Below are 20,863 nucleotides of genomic sequence, written 5' to 3'. Positions count from 1 at the left end.
CCTGGATATGTACCTTTAAGGGGCATGGCTGACTGAGTGACATCAGGAGATGGAATCAGTTTGCGTTAATTGTGGCCTACTTTAGCACTTTGCAAGTGTTCTCATCTTTTATTTGGTTGTTTCATTCAATAAACAGCTGAAAATGCATCAGCGATGATGTCTCTCCTTGCCCATATGTGAGGGTATTATGCTACCCTAATTTGTCAGGGTACGTAAGAATGCTGATGGTGGATTCCAAAGCAAACACACACAAAGCAAATTCTTTCAAATCTGCTTTTACAAAAAGAGCATCTAAGTTTGAGGGAAAGGCCAAAAAACAAACGCAACATGACAAAACGTCAATGTGAAATAAATGACAAGCAAATAAGACAGAGGTGGACAGAGAGCTATGAAAGGAAGACACCGATGCTGACAAAAACACAGTAGTACTGACAAAAAAAAAAAAAAAAACGGGAAAAACAAAACAGCTACTGGCAAAAAACAAGATGAATGCAAAACAAGCACTTGGGTAGCAAAATTGTTTTTAATTCCATTCTATACCAGTTGACTTGATAGCACTCTCAGCCGAAGCTTTTTCTGAACAGAGGACTGGCTTGATTTGGACACTCCGATCTCTTTTTTTAAACAATGAGGGTTTTTTTTTTCCTGTTTTTTTTTTTTTTTTGGTAATTCTGTCCAAGTGCTGTATTATGGGGCCCAATGTCCTCAGGTGTCAGCCCTTTTGTCTCAACTGTCACGCAATAACACTTCATTCTCATGAAAAACAATGCTTGGCTGACAAGCGCTCTCGGATGGCATGGAAGCATCTGGATGACATGCGGATATGGAAGGGAATCCCAGGAAACATGGTTGACCCACTTGCCAGTTCTCCCCCACTATTTAATGTAGTGTTGGGGACATAAAAGGAGTTGTGACACATGGTTGCCTGTCCTGTAATGGATCTCACGTGAGAACAGAGAGGCCGGCAGGTGGGTGGGGGCTGTACAGATGAATGAGCCTCAACAAGCTCCAGCCAAGCCTTCCTGTAATTTCCACCTCCATTTTGCGGTTGCATCGTTTTAGTTTCAATCTCTTTTCTCCCTCTTATCGACCATCTTTCCCTCCAGTGCTTTGGGAGGCTTGTTTTTCTGGCACCTGTAAAACTGAATTAATGCTGACATTTAAAAAGAGAGTGTATTCTGGAACAAAAGCTGCTAAACATTTTGATATTAAGACCTAATAGAGTCAGGATGTGTATATTAGCATTTTTTTTTTTTTTAATGGCAAACATTCACCACTTCCTGTTTAGAAACGTGACATCTGTAAAGTTAAATCCATATTGGAATTTAAAGAGAAACAGCAGTACCAAGTCTGTGAACAGTCTCTGAATTAGCAAGTTTGAATCGTGTGGAGATGGCGACTTTAACAACAACAAGTCTAACCCGACATGCGGTCGCTCCACATTGTGTGCATCCATCCTATGTTTACAAATAAATTCATGTTTCCCTTCTTCTAGTCCTCTTCTGACTTGGAGAGATGTTCAGCACATCATTGTGAAGACATCCCGAGCTGGACACCTCAGTGCTCCTGACTGGAAGACCAATGCAGCTGGTTACAATGGTATTTACACAGCATCTTATACTGTACACTGCAATGTCCAATTTGTTGCAGCTGCCCTTACTATCCTTTTAGATTAAAATGGTCTCTTAAATGTGGGGATTATTACACTTGTGTAGTTGCACACTTGATGGGTGGGCGGTGCCTCGAGGGACACAAGTGTTTATAGCAATAAAACAGTAATTGTGTGTGTGTGTGTGTGTGTGTGTGTGTGTGTGTGTGTGTGTGTGTGTGTGTGTGTGTGTGGGGACCACAGTTAGCCACTTGTACGGCTTTGGCCTGATGGATGCGGAGGCCATGGTGAAGGAGGCAGAGCGATGGAAGCAGCTACCCTCGCAGCATGTTCCGCCTCAACACGTCTGCGTGGAGAGCGCCGACCGGCAAATCAGGTACATGATCAAAAGCTGGCCATTTCGGGAGCGCAGGAATGGATTTGCTTGTTCTTTGTATTGTGTTTGGTGCACTTATTCCATGGGAATAATCAACCTATTCCTCAAAATAGGCTGTTAAAAGTGGAAGTATGCAGTACAGGTGTACCTTGACTTAGGAGTGCCCAGATTTGCCAGTTTTGCAAGTTACAAGCTGTCACCTGGTCATTTACTTTCCTCCACGGTCTGAAACAAAAATGTGAAAAATGTTGCTTCCGCTGTAATTGAGCCCCTTTATTTTCTCTCTGGGTGCCATGGTGGTCGACTTGTTAGCACATGGGTGGACTGGTTAGCACATCCACTTCACAGTGTATAGGTGCAGGGTTCGATTCTAGCTCCGGCCTTCCTGTGTGGAGTTCTCCCCGTGCCTGCATGGATTTTCTCCAGGTACACTGGTTTCCTCCCACATTTCAAAAAACATGCATGGCAGGTTAATGGAACACTCTAAATTGTCCCTAGGTGTGAATGTGAGTGCGAATGGTTGAGGTGTGAGTGGTTGTTGGTCTGCGTGCCCTGCGATTGGCTGGCAACCGGTTCAGGGTGCCCCCTCGCCTTCTGCCTGAAGACAGCTGGGATAGGCTCCAGCATGCCCGCGACCCTCGTGAGGATAAGCGGATTAGAAAATTGAGGGATGGATTCCACCCCGCCCCCCAACTCATTCCCCCCACCCCCTTTTTTTTCTCTATACACCAGCCGTCATGTGTTTGAGAATGTGCTTGTGCAAGCTTGTACATTGATAGTGGCCAAGCATTAGTTCCGGCAGGGTGGTTCTCACATGAGACTTTTACTAAACACACACACACACACACACACACACACACACACACACACACACACACACACACACACACACACACACACACACACACACAGCAAGCCAGGGCTTCAAAGCTTGTTATCCTTGATGCAGCTGGAAGCCCAAGCACTGTTCGGTGCAAGGCTCAACTGGAGCCAAGCGTTCGATTGTGAGGGGCTCACTGGGCAGCACCCACCTACTGCTACCCCTCACCCACCTCCTCATCATCATCACCACCGTCCTGTCTGTTCTGCTCTGGTGCACAAATCAGCCAATATCAGGATTTTGTAGTTGTGCCTGTTGACAATGTGATATGGTTGTATTTGACTCTATTGTTGAACGAATGAGTAAAGTGAGTTACCTCTCCAGTTTTTAAGGCAGGGATTCTTAAACATGGACCTCATACAGTGGTGACATTTTTCTCAGGACCCCATTTTAATGCGACATACAACGCCAATCAAACCTAACTATGCACTCTAACCCTAAATGATTAAAATAAAATAGCCAATTTTCACGGGGGAAGGAAAATCTATACATTTTTAATATCATTAGAATTAAATTTTTACAAGAAATAAAAGAACAAGAACAAAGATGCATTCTGTTGCCATAAAGTCAATAATTTATGATTTTTTTCTTCAAGATTAAGTTTGAAGATGGCACTGAAGTCATGGTCTAACAAGGGGGAAGGTCAAATTTTAAAAAGTAAATTTCAAATACACAACTTCATTCTGGTAAGGTTAACTTCACAGTGTTGTATGTAACGTATGTGGTCTGTCCAATCGGTTTGGTTACTTGCTGTTTCTCCATAATAGTTTACTTTGTTGTAAACTCCACTTTCATTTAACATGAATTGTCATACCAATAACCTGTTTAATTTTATTCCAAAAATATGTTCAGTATGCGCTGATGTGTGTTGTCAGTGCCGTGTTCCCACATACACTTTGGCTGGCTTCTTGGACTGCATTCGCTAATGTCTGTGTGGAATACTGCACACGTTTATGCGTTTGTGTGCATGCACACACTCATGACTTTGCTCAGTCTGGCTGCCAGTAATCAGCTGCGCGTCCACTGGGGGTTCTGTTGTCTGTGTTCTATCACGGCTGCGTTGCGATATCAGCACCCCCCTTGGCCAGCCGCCGCTTACGCAACTGTGATTGTTTTCCACATGCCTTTCTTTACTTACTTGCATTCATACATTTTTTTAATCGGCCGGTGTCTTGCTGCTTTGTTAATTACTTCAATTAACTTGTGTTTATCCCTTCCTCTGGAAGACACCCCAGCCTGCTGTCGCTATTATTTGTACAGGCAATGCTTGTCATATTTCTAGTTGCAGGCCGTCCATTCGGTACATGGGCCTTCAAAAAAGGTTTACCTGACTTGGAAACCATCAATGCTAAATAAAAATGCAATAAACAGTCTGCAAGTGTACCATCTAAATCATCTTGAGCAGATCAGAACTAAAAGCATGACAAAATAAAAAATTATAAAATACTTGACCTCTGATTATGAAATGTGTGCAAATCGCCACAATTTTTTTTTGCTTGGCCAAGTTATCTGGAACAAGTTTTGTTCTGGTGAACTGATCAGAAGACAGAAAAATGCTTATGTCATTGAGGTCTGGCCCTGTGAGGATGAATGGTGTATCTGCCATGGAAGGGGCAGGACCTCCGGCAAAATAATATCGAAGCGGCCTGAGTATGTCCTGGACATAAAGGAACCAGCATTTGGGAGGGGCAGCATTTGTTTAAGAGAGGCGCCATCCCTGTCTTGTTTAAGTGGAGCAAGTGTTTGGGAGAGAAAACAAATGCCACCTCCCAAAGAAGCAACAGATATCACACACAGATATCAGCACAAAATAGTCTCTATCACCCATGTCCCAAAAGACAGAGGAAGTCTGCCATTTTTATTGGAAGTCGCAATTTTGGGGACATTTTGACCATTTCTAGGGATCCTTCAAAAAGGAATCCCTTTCAACATTTGTTGAACACACATATACCGAATTTTTTCCCCCCCATTCTAGTTTTCACCGTGGTACAGTATATTTGCAGAGCATGGCAGTAAACTTGAACGAATCAATGAATGACACAAAGGCCAGACATTTTGACCTCTTCATCCCCCCCCCCAAAATTGTTTCACTTAGTAATGAGAAATGTGGTTGGCATGTCTATTATGTGTACAACCCCCAACAACTCGTGCCCGAAAAAATACTCTGTCTGCCATTTTAGGGTCATTTCTCAAGATTTTTCAAAGATGGACTTGTCCAAAAGATTTTTCTGATTGATGCAATAAAAAGTCTGTAATAGTTGTAATTATCTGTGTAAGCCAAGCTTTCAAGCTCAAGTTCTATTGTGACAGCAGTGTTGAAGGAAGCAGGAAATCAAGTTGAAAATCGAGTCTTGCGGGCCGGTCTGGAGGCTGTGATTCCGGCACACAAGGACTACTAGTACACACGTTAAAGTCATTAAGTGCAACAATCATAAGAACATCTGGTATGGTAACGCGATATGTATGTGACAAGCAAAACAGAGCAGGTTCACCCTTTTTTGGGGGGGGGGGGTTCTTCCGACGCTGAAGAAACACTTGGTCAGATACTCGGCTGAATTCGCAGCTTGGAATCGCCCTGAGCAATTTCCCCCTCAATGGTAAACATCTGCATTGGCTATAGGTCCGCAAAAAGAGCCGGTGCTTTCTTGGGTTCAGGGAAAATGGGCTGCAATAAAGCAAATTAGAGCATCAGTTCGTGTTTTTTCCAGTCGTCCTGCCACACACCAAGTGTTTTCCAGCAAGTGTAACTCAGCGGCTTTTCTATGAAAGATATGCAAAATTGGCTCAGCTGTTACTCCAACGCTGACAAGATGGTCTTGATTATCACAGCCTTCCATGAGCGCATGGACGTATCTGCCATGGAAGGGGCAGGACCTCCGGCAAAATAATATCGAAGCGGCCTGAGTATGTCCTGGACATAAAGGAACCAGCATTTGGGAGGGGCAGCATTTGTTTAAGAGAGGCGCCATCCCTGTCTTGTTTAAGTGGAGCAAGTGTTTGGGAGAGAAAACAAATGCCACCTCCCAAAGAAGCAACAGATATCACACACAGATATCAGCACAAAATAGTCTCTATCACCCATGTCCCAAAAGACAGAGGAAGTCTGCCATTTTTATTGGAAGTCGCAATTTTGGGGACATTTTGACCATTTCTAGGGATCCTTCAAAAAGGAATCCCTTTCAACATTTGTTGAACACACATATACCGAATTTTTTCCCCCCCATTCTAGTTTTCACCGTGGTACAGTATATTTGCAGAGCATGGCAGTAAACTTGAACGAATCAATGAATGACACAAAGGCCAGACATTTTGACCTCTTCATCCCCCCCCCCAAAATTGTTTCACTTAGTAATGAGAAATGTGGTTGGCATGTCTATTATGTGTACAACCCCCAACAACTCGTGCCCGAAAAAATACTCTGTCTGCCATTTTAGGGTCATTTCTCAAGATTTTTCAAAGATGGACTTGTCCAAAAGATTTTTCTGATTGATGCAATAAAAAGTCTGTAATAGTTGTAATTATCTGTGTAAGCCAAGCTTTCAAGCTCAAGTTCTATTGTGACAGCAGTGTTGAAGGAAGCAGGAAATCAAGTTGAAAATCGAGTCTTGCGGGCCGGTCTGGAGGCTGTGATTCCGGCACACAAGGACTACTAGTACACACGTTAAAGTCATTAAGTGCAACAATCATAAGAACATCTGGTATGGTAACGCGATATGTATGTGACAAGCAAAACAGAGCAGGTTCACCCTTTTTTGGGGGGGGGGGGTTCTTCCGACGCTGAAGAAACACTTGGTCAGATACTCGGCTGAATTCGCAGCTTGGAATCGCCCTGAGCAATTTCCCCCTCAATGGTAAACATCTGCATTGGCTATAGGTCCGCAAAAAGAGCCGGTGCTTTCTTGGGTTCAGGGAAAATGGGCTGCAATAAAGCAAATTAGAGCATCAGTTCGTGTTTTTTCCAGTCGTCCTGCCACACACCAAGTGTTTTCCAGCAAGTGTAACTCAGCGGCTTTTCTATGAAAGATATGCAAAATTGGCTCAGCTGTTACTCCAACGCTGACAAGATGGTCTTGATTATCACAGCCTTCCATGAGCGCATGGACGCCCGCCAAACAGACGCTGGTTTCACGGCCTCTTTCGTGACTGCTTTGCCTCTGACGCTGGTGAATTTGTTTGACGTGCGATGGAACCGCACGCCTGCCCAACATCACACTTTGCTATTACGATGCGCTCTCACTTTTAAGACACACTCGAAACAACTGGTGGACGTTTGTTTCATGACCAGTCACTTCAGTCATGTCGCGATAACAACCTCACACCAAATAGAACAAAAGTAACAGTCTCTTCAAATATAAAAATGAGTCAAAAATAGTCATTAAAAATTACTGAACTATTAGACACAAAAAGCTAATATTAGTAAAAAAGTCCTTTGTAACAATATTAGAAAAACATTCCAACATTTGTTGAACACCCATATACAGTGTAACAATCATCCCTCATCGATTGACTACAACAGGCTCCACCCACCACCCATTGACTCTCCCACGATAACCCCACTGGACTACAAGTTTATCATTTGTGCTATAATGCTGCTAATATGGTGTTGATGGTGCAATATAAGCAATAATGCTTTTATTCTTTTATTCATGCTTATTTGTGCTTGCACCTAATCATTATAACGATTATATTTATTTCATACTGTGAGCTTAGATACTGGAATTTCATTTAATATGTTTATTCACTGACAATAATAAATAATAAAATAACGCCAGTCTAGTCTACTCTTGGGCTAAATACCGTATGTGAAGGCCCCACTCTTAATCACAGATAAAAAAATACTCGGTCTTTCTACACAAGCAGAGGCAATCCTTTGGTGCTGACTGAAATGAGCCTAGTGAGATGCGCTGACATTGTGCATTTTGACATTTCTATGTCGACAATATATATACCACATTTATTTTCTTGTACATCAGTGCAATCTAACAAACCAATGATCCTTGTGCTCCAGGACAATCCGCCCAGAGCATGTGGTGCGTTCGGTGTACAAGGCGACGGGCTGCACCGACAACCCCAACCACCATGTGATCTACCTGGAGCACGTGGTGGTACGCATCACCATCACGCACCCACGCCGAGGAGACCTGTCAATCAACCTCACCTCACCATCGGGGACCAAGTCTCAGTTGCTGGCCAACAGGTAGAGAAGGATGTGCTGTGGAAGATTTGTGAAAATTATTACGTATTATCGGTAATTAAAATACAAATAACAAGAAATTACATATCAATTGAATCTCTTAATTGTTCTTTTTAAATTTAAAAAAAAACATTACACCAAATCCTTTTGCCTTTTTGTGTTAAAAATGTAAAAATAATAATTCCATGCAAACACAACATGATTTTTAATTTAAGATTGCAGTCTAATCCCATTTTTGTTTTTCAAATAGAAATGTAAAGAAAATAAAAGTTAGTCCACAAAAGGGCGGCATGGTGGAAGACTGGTTCGTATCTGCCTCACAGTGCAAGGGTCGTGGGTTCGAATCAGGGCTCTAGCCTTCCTGCGTGGAGTTTGCATGTTCTCCCCTTGCCTGCGTGGGTTTTTTTCTGAATACTCCGGTTTCCTCCCACATTCCAAAAACATGCATAGCGGGTTAATGTAACACTCTAAATTGACCCTCGGTGTGATTATGAGCGCGAATGGGTGTTTGTCTATATGCCGTGCGATTGACTGGCAACCATTTTTGGGCGCACCCCGCCTGCTGCCCAAAGACAGCTGTGTTTGGCTCCAGCACGCTTGCGACCCTCGTGTGAGGATAAGCGGTTCAGATAATGGATGGATAATAGAGAAGAAAGTCATTTTGGAAAAAAGTACCATAGCAACATTCGTAAATCAAGGAAGGAAGCTATAGTAAATGCGGTTGGTCTGAAAATGCACAAATAGAACTTCAGAGTGACTGTGCTCTTGCAAAATAACAAATGTGTTAGAAGAGATGTGCTAGGATACAAAGTGCATGAGTCCTTACCTCATCTGATGTAATAATTTACAGCCTTTGTGTCTTTGATTGTACTTGACATGCAGGTTGTTTGATCACTCCATGGAGGGGTTTAAGAACTGGGAGTTCATGACCACCCACTGCTGGGGAGAGAAGGCAGCGGGTGACTGGGTGCTGGAGATTTATGATTCCCCCTCTCAGCTGCGCAGCCAAAAAGTGCCTGGTATGGAAACACTGCTATAGAAGACACAAGTGAATATTTTACTGCATATTATTAATGTGTGTGCATGTGCGTGTGTGGCTCGCATTTTTAAATTCCTAGAGCCTTTTCAAGCAATCTTATTGGCCAGAAGTACTTCACATTGTACCATGTTTGTTCTCTGGTCAAACGGTTGCCATTGCAATACTTTAAACAATTTTTTTTCCTGGAACTGTCATATGTCATGATACTTTGATACTTGATACAACGATACTTTATTGTAGAATTACTGCTGCATTACATCACAATATAGAAACTGCATCATAAAAGATGATGTGCTATCTTGGCATGATGCTGTGTTATAAGAGGTCACGATATGCCATCACATTATATTCTTAAAGTTAAACCGCAGCATTATTATGAGTCCCACTGAAGTTCTAGGCAGGACACACCCTGCTGCAATATGATTGATTATTGCATTGCTGGAGCGCAGGCTACGCAGATGACATGTTCTCACTCTCCTGTTTAGAACTCAAGTGGGAATCATAACAATGCGCAGCCGATCCGTGTGCGCAACTATCTTTGCTAGCATTAGTGCTACTAAGGGCTGGGCTATATATCTTTATCAAACATTTAAGATATTAACATTTATATTATGACGATATCAGTCAAATAACCTTGCCACGCTTGTGATACATATAAAGGTCAGTCCAACCAACCACATTCCTCCTTTCAAGTTTGACATTTATCGACATCTAAAGCCAGCCATTGACAATCATTTTGCGGAGGAAGGGAGGTGGCAATGGAGGCACTGAGGGAGACGTGAGCAGCCACTGCTGGACATCACACAGGCGAGAAATCCACTTCAGTGTTAGCGACAGTTGTGAGACAGTCATGTGCTGTTGATCCACATATGTTTTGTCTTACAACATTATGTGACCACATTCATAATTTCACAATTACCGGTGGAAAAAATAGTGGAGCTTGGAGAAATGTATGAGCGGCCTGCATCACACTAGTCCAATCAATTGAATTGGAGCGAGCCTCACCTTTCAGTTTACTGACACTTTCCTCATGATTATCGCCCACAAACTTTTGCTGCAACGCGCATCTACCTTGACTGCCACTATCGTTTTGTGCATTAAAACAAGTCATACAATGCAACATAATATATGGCGAGCCTCAAAACACATTGTTCATATCGCTGGGAGTCCACACTAAACATTGGGTGGGTGGTCAACTCTATTTTCTCCCCAAAGTCTAAGGAAGCATTGTGTCCTGTGTGGCGGGCTTTAGCAGTAAATTTATGTAATGCGTCAAGCCAAGGGCATGGACAAATTGGAAGAGAACACACCTTGTTGTAGATAAAACACACACGCACGCAAACAAAACAAATGCTTATGTTGTAGCATAAAATTATTTATCATTGAAGCACAGTTGCAGTACAATGTGAATTAGTTATTGTTTTATGCGTTGTCAACTTTGTTAATGTTGATGGCTGTGAGTAAGTTCTTTTGTTTTGTTTTTTTCTTTAAAAAAAAGCATAGTTCTCACCGAACCAAGAGTAATATCGCTATTGCATTGATATCGAGATATCTGGCAAAAATAGCGAGATATGATATTCTGTCCATATCGCACAGCCCTAACTTTACTTTACAGTGTGTCACAATGACTTAACCATACTGCATTTTCAAAGATATCAACACGATAACCCACGATATCAATACTTTATTGGAACAGATACCAATACAATGTCACAGTAGGTAAACTCTCTTGTAAAAGACAGGGTCTAAGATTAATTACATCGATGTTGCATTGAAAGAGATAACGGTTAGTATGATAAGTAACAATATTAGATAAAAACAGAACATGATTTTAAATTGCGGTCACCATCATTTAAACTATAAGCTGCTATACATCACAATATTGATATTGTGTTGTGAGACTTAATGGTGCGATACATCATAATAATTATGAAATGTAAGTAATTAGTTTGTCACTATTTACACAGAATTGAAAGGGACCATGATAAATTGCTACCACTTGTGAATTGTAAGAGCTAAAAATCTGATACATGCCAAAGCATCCTGGCAGTGCACAATAAGATGGTTTTGTTGTGTTCTTAGGCAAGCTGAAGGAGTGGTCACTGGTGCTGTATGGGACCTCGGTACACCCATACTCGTCCTTACGCAGCATGTCTGTTGAGACCAGATCTACTGACGCTGTGGCACCCACCGATGAAGAGTTCACAGAAGAGTACAACGGTAGGTAGACTTTGAATATGGATCACATTGCATTGAATTGTAATTGGTTGTGTGTGTTTCTCGGCAGGTCCTTGTGATTCCGAATGCAATGAGCATGGCTGCGAAGGGCCTGGCCCACATCACTGCATCAACTGTCTGCACTACTTCCTCAAGTTCAAGAACAACACCAGGTCTGAATACTCACTCTCATTAAGATTACAGGAAGTGTTTGTCTTGTATAGATGGAAATAACACAGCAACACAAAATAGGATACTGTGATGTATTGTCACCATACAGCAAATACCCAAACATGGCAGAAAAAAAATACGTAAAAATGAGAAATTAAGCTTGTGTGATGTCCTTACTCTTAGGCAAGGAAAGCCACAGTTGCTTATGCCCTTTTAACCATTTATTGCAAGGGACAAACAGTCAAACACCCAAAACAAAATGACAACACTCGCAAGCAGCAGCTGTAGTCCACAACTCAGACTAACCGGCCAACTCGATCCCAGTTTGTGATGTCACTCACTGAGCTGCACCTACAGTATATACAGCAAAACAGTTGATTAACATTCTCTTTTATTGTTTTATTTTTTTATGGGCTACAGTCCTATTTTTCCTTATTGAAAGCATGTAACAAAATAATTGGTGGCTGGAACAGATTAATGGCATCTTCGCTAATGTTATTGGGGAAAATTGATTTGATATACTAGTAAATTGAGGTACGGCACAGGTCACGGAACAAATTAAACTCAAAGTATCACTGTCGTGCCGTTTGTGTTTGTGTGTGTGTGTGTGTGTGTGTGTGTGTGTGTGTGTGTGTGTGTGTGTGTGTGTGTGTGTGTGTGCGCGCATGCACGCACATGTGCGTGAATTTTTTTCAGTGTTCATATTGATGCAACTTTAGCATCCCTTCTGGATGAAAGTGTGAGCTAATTGCCATTGTGTCAGCTGGGCTTTGCTGTCATAAAAGGTAGAAGAGCCAGAATGAGGGCGCATGGTGTGCCGCCCCGCTGTCAGCCTGCCCTGGAGGGGCGGTGCCCTTCTGCACCACCGCAGAGAGTGCTTGATGAGCCCTCGTTAGTGGTGTGAGTGAGTGAGTGAGTGAGTGCGTGCATTGATATACAGTATTTTTTCTCTCTCTCCTGAATGAAGAACTCATCAGTACTAGCAATGATGGTTCTAGATCAGTGGTGGTCCGTTTTCAGGGAATTTTAGGGGAAAGTTACTATTTCGAATAAAAAATAATTTTGCGGGGAATGTTTTTATTATACAGTACTATTTATAATGTAGTTTGTCAACCAATTCCCTGATAAAACATTTCAAATGTATTTCAATTTTTTTTCATTTAAAAAAAATGATAATAGATCAATTAACACGCTTAAAAAAAAGTTTTTGTCTCTCAAACTGTTCAAAATCAACAAAATGTTGAAGGAGCTAAATTAATAAAATAAATATGCGTACATATCGCAAACAATTTGAGGAAAAAACAGCTGTGCAACATTATATTATCGGACTCTTAATAATCTAAATGCTCGTTGGGGAGGTTGAAGATTGCAGCAGGGTGTAAGTGGCCTCCCGGCTGAAGTTTTCCCGCCCTTGTTGAAAACAAGAAATGGTTGCCCTTACTGTAGCGCTACACTTGCTGTCGATTTTAGCTTGTGTGTGTTCACTAGTTAAATGGCATGTTTACTGGTGAATTGTGCTTTTTACACATCCCATACCTGTATGTGAGTCTTGGCAACGAGTACTAAAAAAATGTGAAGAAGGCTGCTGTGTGATCCTGATGATGTCCTGAAGAGAGAAAGGAAATGAGGTGGTGACTGAGTTTTATCAAGTTATCTAGCAGATGTTCCACCTGTTCAACATATACAGTAGTAACAGTCCTTCTTAAATAATGGTCATTGCCCCACTTCATGTCGCGCGGTTCGATGGCAGAGTGTTCAGTCAACCTACAGTGTTACTCTTCACTACCTTATACAGTACACAGTACACACTGCATGCACACACACGGACACAATCTAGGGTGAGATAGCTACTAGCTACTCTTTCTAGGATGGAAAAAAACTTTTTCTAATGTGGCTTTTTTTTTTTTTTTTTTTCAGGATGTGCGTGTCAGAGTGCCCCAGCGGCTTCTTTCGCGATGATAAGAAGCGCTGCAAGAAGTGCTCATCGTTGTGTGAAACCTGCATGGGCAGCCGCAGTGACCAGTGCACCACGTGCAGGCCCGGATTCCACCTCAACGAGGGCTCCCACACCTGTGTGGCTTCCTGTGGCGATGCTTTTTACCTCGACCACGGTAAGTATATGTATTTGTGTATATCCCGGAGTGTATCGTAAGAGGTAATGCTCTTTATATTACAATGATATCAATATGAGATTGAAACAATAACAGTAGAATACTTCATGATATTGGTACGTTTTCATACGCCATTCATCACAATTTTAAGATTTAGGTGGAATTTGGTTTGACATGTGAACAAGACAATTCTTCATTTTATTTAGAATATGGGGGGGAGGGGGACATGTAATGAGCTAAATCTTCAGAGACTCTGCTTGGGTTTCTCGTGTTTGTTGACAGATTGGTTTTATATTGTGAGTTGAGTATGTCTTTCAAACTTGTCGCGTATATACTGGCTGGATTAGCCTGCGTTGACACAAAACGAGATGGACTAACTGCGATAAAAGTGGAGCAGCCAGACCAAAAAGGATCATGTAATAATTCGCTCGATTTATTGGTCTGCTGCCGATCCAGCATCCTGGCAGCAGATGCGCCGCCTTCGTGTCCAAGTTCAATCATAACATTTCCTCGGGCCAAAGATGTTGTGGATACTTTCCCTCTTTTTCCCCCCGCACTGTGTTGCGGTAAATGACTTTATTTGCTTTGTCAGGCTGACCACAGTGTTGGACAGGGCCTTTCTTGAGGAAGGCTGTTCAAATATGTGGCGTTAATTCGAAAAAGAAAAAGCATCAAATTTAGTTGTAGTGATCCGTGAATATCACATTTGTTACTGACTTATCTGAGGGTGGAGGGGGCGGGGGGTGTTGGTGGGGGGGTTGTGTGGTTGGGGTGGGTGGAAGGGTTCGGCGGAGTGGACGGGTGGGGTCTGTGGTTCATGGCAAATTATCAAAGTTTGCTGCCAGGCAAAATGTTTCACAGAATAGGTTATTTATTGCTTGTTGTGCAGTTCGTCATAATGAACACTTGCCGGGTTTTGTGTTTATCGAATACACAGTTGATGCCAAATCGGTATTTTATAACTCTGTATTTTATAACACACACACACACACACACACACACACACACACACACAGCCTGAGAATTTGGACACAGCCTCAGTCTCTCTGGAAGTCCACCTGTCACATGTGGACAAAATTGTTGGTACCCCGCTGTTAATAATAATAAAAAAATACAAATAAAAGAATTACAACAATAGTATATATAGTTATTACAAATATTATGAAAATAAATTATATTTAGACATTGCTTCTATAAACTTAAGTTGAAATACGCTGACTGACTGATTAAAAAACTGACACCTGTAATGCTAATTAGAGGGCACAGCTTGCTTCATCATGTTCTTATGGTCAAATTATTTTCTTTTCTATCGGTAACCATCATTTTTGTCCAATCTTGTTTCAGTTTGTTATTGTTATTATAATTTTTAATTTCATGAACAGAGGGGTACTACCAAATGTGTGTAAGAGTCACTCTCTGATGACTTCAAAAGCTCCAAATCAACTCTTGTTTATAGTTTCGGGGTGGGCGGGGACTACTGACGTGTTTTCGTGTTGCTATTGTGTATCGTGGTTTGAATGTCTGTACCATTTTCTTCAACGCTGGGTTTTCTAAAATGTGGTACGGTCAATGGTCCTTGCACATGTATGTGGCTAGAGACTTATTTTCTGTGCGCGAACAGAGCTTGGTGGAAGCTTGCAGACAAATGTACAAGGAAATCCAAAATGACCCTAAACAAGTAAAGTAGAAAACTCTCACTTCTGGTTGCTGCTGCTGGCTTTTCTCACCATGTTGTGTTGTTTGGTTGAACATGGCTTCTGTCCATACAATGCGAATGACATGCTAGGAGGACCTATGTCCGATTTATCCTTTTTTTTTAATCAGTTTTTGCACTTTGTTAGTGGTAGTGGATACGAAACACTTGCTGAGATACAGACAATCAGTCGCTCTGATGATTTAAGGTTCTGTCAGCTACATTTTGTTTTATCTGAGGACGTAGCAATGGAATGTGTTTGCTAGTTCGCAAAATAACTCGTGTCTAGTTTTGAAACTTAGTGATGCTTGATTTTTGAGATATGAACAGTTGCTACGAATTTTAATGAATGAACTGTCACACACTGCTGAAATTGATCCTTTCATTGTATTTGCTACTCAGGGAACCCTTTCTTCAATGAGCTGACAAATTTCAGCAAAAAAAATCCACAAATCCTTCATTTGTAAATAAACTCATAAGAGCGGACAATCCAAGGTGTCCTCCAAGTGGACTCCTTAAAATTACAATAATGTTTCAAACGGCGTCACTTGCCGTAAAAACTGGACTTAAGTTTCGCAAAGTGAACATTATTCGTGAGAAGAGCAGTGCGGGAGTAGAATAAGTCATGGGCTTTTGTCATCAATTGTTTTTTCATGGCTTTATTTGTTATGGGGTATTTTAGAGGTTTTTGAAATGCTCATTGCATCATTTTTAGAACATTCCACCAAGATGGCGGCCACATTACTAGATTTATATTTTATAACTTGAAAAGTTTGTTTGGACTTTTAGGGCGGTTTAATATTCTTGCCCTGCTGTTGGGATAGCAGAGCAGCTCTAATGTTTTATGAATGTGTCTTGGAGGAGAGTGAGCGTGTGTCCATGTGTTGTATGACAAAGTTTGTCCGCGCCTTTTTAGTCTTTCCTCGGCTGCGTTCCCGTCCTCCCAATGCTGAGGTCGTCATCTTCGTTCCCCAGCTGTTGCGCCTCTCCACTTTTCCCCCCCCCCCCCCCATCCTGACTCTTCCTGCTGTTTTGCTCATTTGCTGCTTCCTTCACTCCCCGCATGAAATATTATTTATCTGTGTGTGTATGTGTGTGTGTGTGTGTGTGTGTGTGTGTGTGTGTGTGTGCATGCATGCATTTGTGTGTGTATGTGTCTATGTGACATTCTTGTCTGGTGTCTTGCAGATTCCAACATTTGCAGGAGATGTCCGGAGAACTGCAAGAAATGCACCACCTCCAATTTCTGCACAGAATGTAAACAGGGAACCAGGTGAGATACACAAACTTAACTGAACAGTAATCAACTGCATATTCACAGTTCAATATTCACAAATTCGCCTATTTGCGTTTTGCTTGTGAACTCACCCATTGGTGTGGGGCGGGGGTTTGTCTTTCTGAAACACCCTAAAATTTCCCACAATGCCACCAAAGCTCGGTTTTAACAGGAACGTGTCCAGGAAGTATTTTAAAGAAATTAGTTACATTTTGACCGAGAGACGAACTTAGTACGTCGGTGGGGAGGAGCTAAGTTTAGCCTGGATTGTTAGTGGAAGTTCATGAAGGGACTTCATGATATGGCCACACAGACTTTTGGTGCAGTTTTTCGTGATCAAGTCTTCGATAAGAATTTTTTTAAAGGTTAATATTGTAAGATTAGTGTTTTGGGATCTTCGTTTGAATTTTTTAAAATAACAGAGGGTGTCAATTACTTACTTTGGAATGGTTTCTAGAAACCTTGTTGGATCTAGGACGGGTTACCAATGTGGTGACCACGGGCACCAGATACCCCCCAAGGACCACTTGAGTAGCCTGCAAGCCTGTTCTAAAATGAGCTTCCCAATGATGGGGCATCGTGATTGTCTAGGAATGTTGTAGATGTGATGATTTGAAAATGTGAACATTGGCAGAGATTTATAAAAATTAAGTGCTCCATCCTAATATTTATCTATTTCCTAATTATTGTGAAAATAATTAAGATGATCCGCGTCTTCACATAAGTTAACGTGATGAATTATTAATATTAATTGCTTCATTCTTAAAATCACACAACTCAACTTTCCCTCTAATTTCTTCTTCACCTCTTATCTATTTTTACATTGTGCCCCTGGTGTCCAGACAGACACCACAGTCAGATAAACCAGGGCATTCAGAGCAATCTGACAAATTTGCGTTCCCTTCAAACCCCAATCCCACCTAAGATAGGATGTTGTGTAAAACTTAAATAAAAACAGAATTCAACTTTTTCTACCTATATTCAACTGAATACACCAGGAAAACAAGTTATTTAAGATTAATAAACTTTATTTTTGCTGCCCACATGTTCTAAAAGAGAGAAAGCTAGCACCAGCCATGTTAATTAATTAGCAATACTATTTACATAAATATTTTTTTTTGTCAAGAGGAAGCATTTTATTTTCACATTATTTGTAAAGAAAAACATATTCCTATTATTTCTGTGGAAGTTGACGCAAGTTAATTCTGTGGAAAACTGTTTCAATGAAGACACCAGGGAGCTGTTTAAAATTGGGAAAAGACATTGTCAGCAGCAGCTGGGGCGTCTCTATTAAGTGGACTGTCTTTCACCCTATGACCCAGCAAGTATTAAAAGCCACATCAAGCCCAGACCCACACACCAAGCTGAGCCATTTTGTGTTCTGCTCGGCTCTTTTGAAGACACTCTCATCGCTTAAGCCGTTTAAGTTAGCCACGCGGACTAAGGAGCCGTCATTTCCCCGAGTCCGCACACATTCACACACACATATGCACACATACACACTATGTCGGAAAGTCTCGGTGAAGGGGGCGAAGAGGGGTCCAGATGATTTCTTGGAATTCCCGGCTAATGCAGAGCAGCTGTTTTTCAGCTCAGCACGGCGCTGAAAGATGTCCTAACTGCAAACTCACACCAGGCATCACTGGCTAGACTTGCTTCCAAAAGCTGGCCCATATGGCCATACATTTGAAGCGTTTTTCAAGTGGCGAAATAGAACATTAGGTACACCTGCAAAGTTAAACATCATCCAACACAAGAGCTGTTTGACAAGTTCTTTTAAACCTCCAGTTAGTTTCTTTGGTACAATGCGAATGTTGGTGGGTCAGTATGACCTCCTGCTTGCTTTTAAAAAAAAGTCAATAAAAACATCAGCATAATAATCGCATAGCACCACCTTTATTAGTATATTAAGACAACAGGATGGGCCAGAAATCATGAGTCACTTGTTAAGTGATATTTCAGAGTAATGTATTGCCGCAGTGTCCATTAGTCTTGCCTTTAACCTTTTAAAAGTGAACACACATGCTGCAATATTGGCTTACCTTGCATGCTGCAGTATTGCTCTCCAAAAGTGCCCATTTTGCTACAGGGGTCCTTAGGCTGGTAGCTGGTAATATAATTTACTATGTTACCTAAAATGCATTTTGTCCAAAGGCCTCCACCCTAATAGGTGCCCCCTTAGTAGACTTCCTCGTGTGCACTTGAGTAAACAGCCCAGAGACACACAAAATATGAATGAGTGTCTCCTTCTGTTTTGTGTCCAGTTTACAAGGCAACAAATGTCAGATGACTTGCGACGCTGGTTCCTACTACAACGGCCACCGGAGGATTTGTGAGCGTTGCCACCGCGCTTGTGCCACTTGCGCGGGTAAGGCGTTAAGATTCGCAATTCAGCGAAACACCAAGTTGCCAAAACTGCTGTATTTTATTTTATTTTTTTTGAAGGCACAGGCATCGAGGCATGCACCAAGTGCGCGGACGGCTACCTGCTGGAGGACTGGCGTTGTGTATCCACATGCAGCAACGGCTACTACTTGTCAGAGCAGACGACCGACGGAGGCCAAGTGCAGAGGTCCTGTAAGAAGTAAGTTGGACTCGAGGTCTTTTACACCACAGTGTCCGTATTGCTGCAATGACTCTTGGTCTCATCTCAAAAAAATCAAACAGATCTGCTATAACATGAGTTCAACGTGTTGTGCAGTATTATAATAGACTTGCTTCATTTTGCTAGGATACGCTCCAAGGCATTTGTGACCCTAAGGACAAGCACGATGCAAAATGGTGGAAGTTTGAAATACTCTACTACCAAATGATTATCGCTAGCCATGACATCCACTGGCCAGAGGCTGGGCCTTGTTTACAGCACAGGTGTCAAAGTCAAGGCCCGGGGCCAGATCTGGCCCACCACGTCATTTTATGTGGCCCGCAAAAGCAAATCATCTGTGTTAACTTCCATGATCCTTGCTGAAACCTGCACCGAAATCTCAAATTGTCATACATAATAAATAACGGTGACATTTTGCAATAATTTTATTGCCCTGTTTTTACCCATTTGAACAATACTTGAACAAATACCCGACTGATTTCAAAACTAGTGAGTCATCATTTTTTTTTGTGTACAAGTAATAATATAATGTGTTGATTAAACATTTATTCGGTTAGACTGTCTTAACGGCCCTCCGCCGGAAGACGTAACTCCAAAGTGGCCCACGACAAAAATGAGTTTGACACCCCTGGTTTAGCGGACATTTCTTTCCGCTCACTTAATTTTGCATATGGGAATTCTGTAACGCTGCGTACAGTTCCACACCTAATGGATGCCACTGTCCAACTGTATTTCCCTCAGTGGGTTTTAAAGTCAATTAGATCTAGAGCGAAGAATACAAAGTTTAAAGATACTATGGCGTCCCAAGTGAGCACGTTTTTGCCCTGTTCAGGTGTGACCATAGCTGCTACGAGTGCTTGGGGCCTGGTGAGAGGAACTGCAGCAGCTGCGTCAGCGGTTACAATCTGGAGGTGGGAGCCTGCGTGGTCAGCACCATCTGCAAAGATGGTGAGTTTTCATCTTTCTCTTATCCCACTCGTCATACGCAAAGCTTCTGCTCGCACCTCCAAAAGGTGTTTAACAAGCTCACTCAAGTGCATGCTTCTAACGGTAAAAAGTGGACCCTTGAAACTCCAAGACTGTTCAAGGAAGATTTTTTTTCCGGTTCATGTACTTTTTTTCACAATTTAAAACAATTTGTAAGTATCTTACATCACAATTCAAAACGATTCATTTAGAGACATATTTTGGGAAATAGTTTGCTTTTCTTAGTTTTGTCAACTATTTATAAAAATAAGATCTTAAAAAGTCACTCTTAGACGTATAAATCATTTTTATCAATTTACATTACTTTTTAATTAAGACATTTCAAGCATCTTCATTAATTTGTATGCAGATTTATGAATTCAAATCTATAAATAATTTAACAGTTCCAAAATTTTAAATTTGGTTCGTAAGTGCAGTAGTGATAATGTTAAAATGAGCCTTTTAACTTCGTCGCAAACCAATTGATACAAATAGTGACTGTTAATAGAAAACATTTAAAACAGTAAAATGTGCAGTTCTTGCCATCGCAGTTGCTTTTTCAGTTTGATTGAATTATATGTCGATTTCTGAATTTTATCTTCTCTCTGGCCATCAAAGCGTTGTAGTTCCGAGGGTCCTCACTAACCAAATACCACACACTTAGTTGGTGTGAACAGCCATTTTTTTTTTTTTTTTTTTTTGGTGTGTGTACTAACGTCTTGAATG

General features: G+C 41.5%; 1 protein-coding gene across 4 annotated transcripts in view; it reads left to right on the top strand.

Moving 5' to 3' along the window:
* The window catches only part of pcsk5b (proprotein convertase subtilisin/kexin type 5b), a 79,968-nt gene that overhangs the window by 38,352 nt on the left and 20,753 nt on the right, over positions 1–20,863 (top strand). For all 4 annotated transcript variants that reach the window (XR_002167950.1, XM_019867041.1, XM_019867043.1 and 1 more), the window contains exons 10-20: positions 1,496–1,599; positions 1,853–1,985; positions 7,874–8,062; positions 8,942–9,078; positions 11,181–11,318; positions 11,386–11,488; positions 13,404–13,597; positions 16,479–16,563; positions 18,831–18,934; positions 19,012–19,150; positions 20,004–20,119. Coding sequence is in view for 3 of the 4 variants with exons in the window: in XM_019867041.1 (XP_019722600.1) it covers positions 1,496–1,599; positions 1,853–1,985; positions 7,874–8,062; positions 8,942–9,078; positions 11,181–11,318; positions 11,386–11,488; positions 13,404–13,597; positions 16,479–16,563; positions 18,831–18,934; positions 19,012–19,150; positions 20,004–20,119 (1,442 nt within the window). In the remaining variant the exon portion in view is untranslated. The remainder of the gene's footprint in view (positions 1–1,495; positions 1,600–1,852; positions 1,986–7,873; positions 8,063–8,941; positions 9,079–11,180; positions 11,319–11,385; positions 11,489–13,403; positions 13,598–16,478; positions 16,564–18,830; positions 18,935–19,011; positions 19,151–20,003; positions 20,120–20,863) is intronic.

Source organism: Hippocampus comes, unplaced genomic scaffold (assembly GCF_001891065.2).
Source record: "Hippocampus comes isolate QL1 unplaced genomic scaffold, H_comes_QL1_v1.1 scaffold322, whole genome shotgun sequence".
NCBI classification, from domain to species: Eukaryota; Metazoa; Chordata; class Actinopteri; order Syngnathiformes; family Syngnathidae; genus Hippocampus; species Hippocampus comes.
Note: the sequence above shows the minus strand (reverse complement) of the source record. Positions and strands in the feature narration are given on the sequence as shown.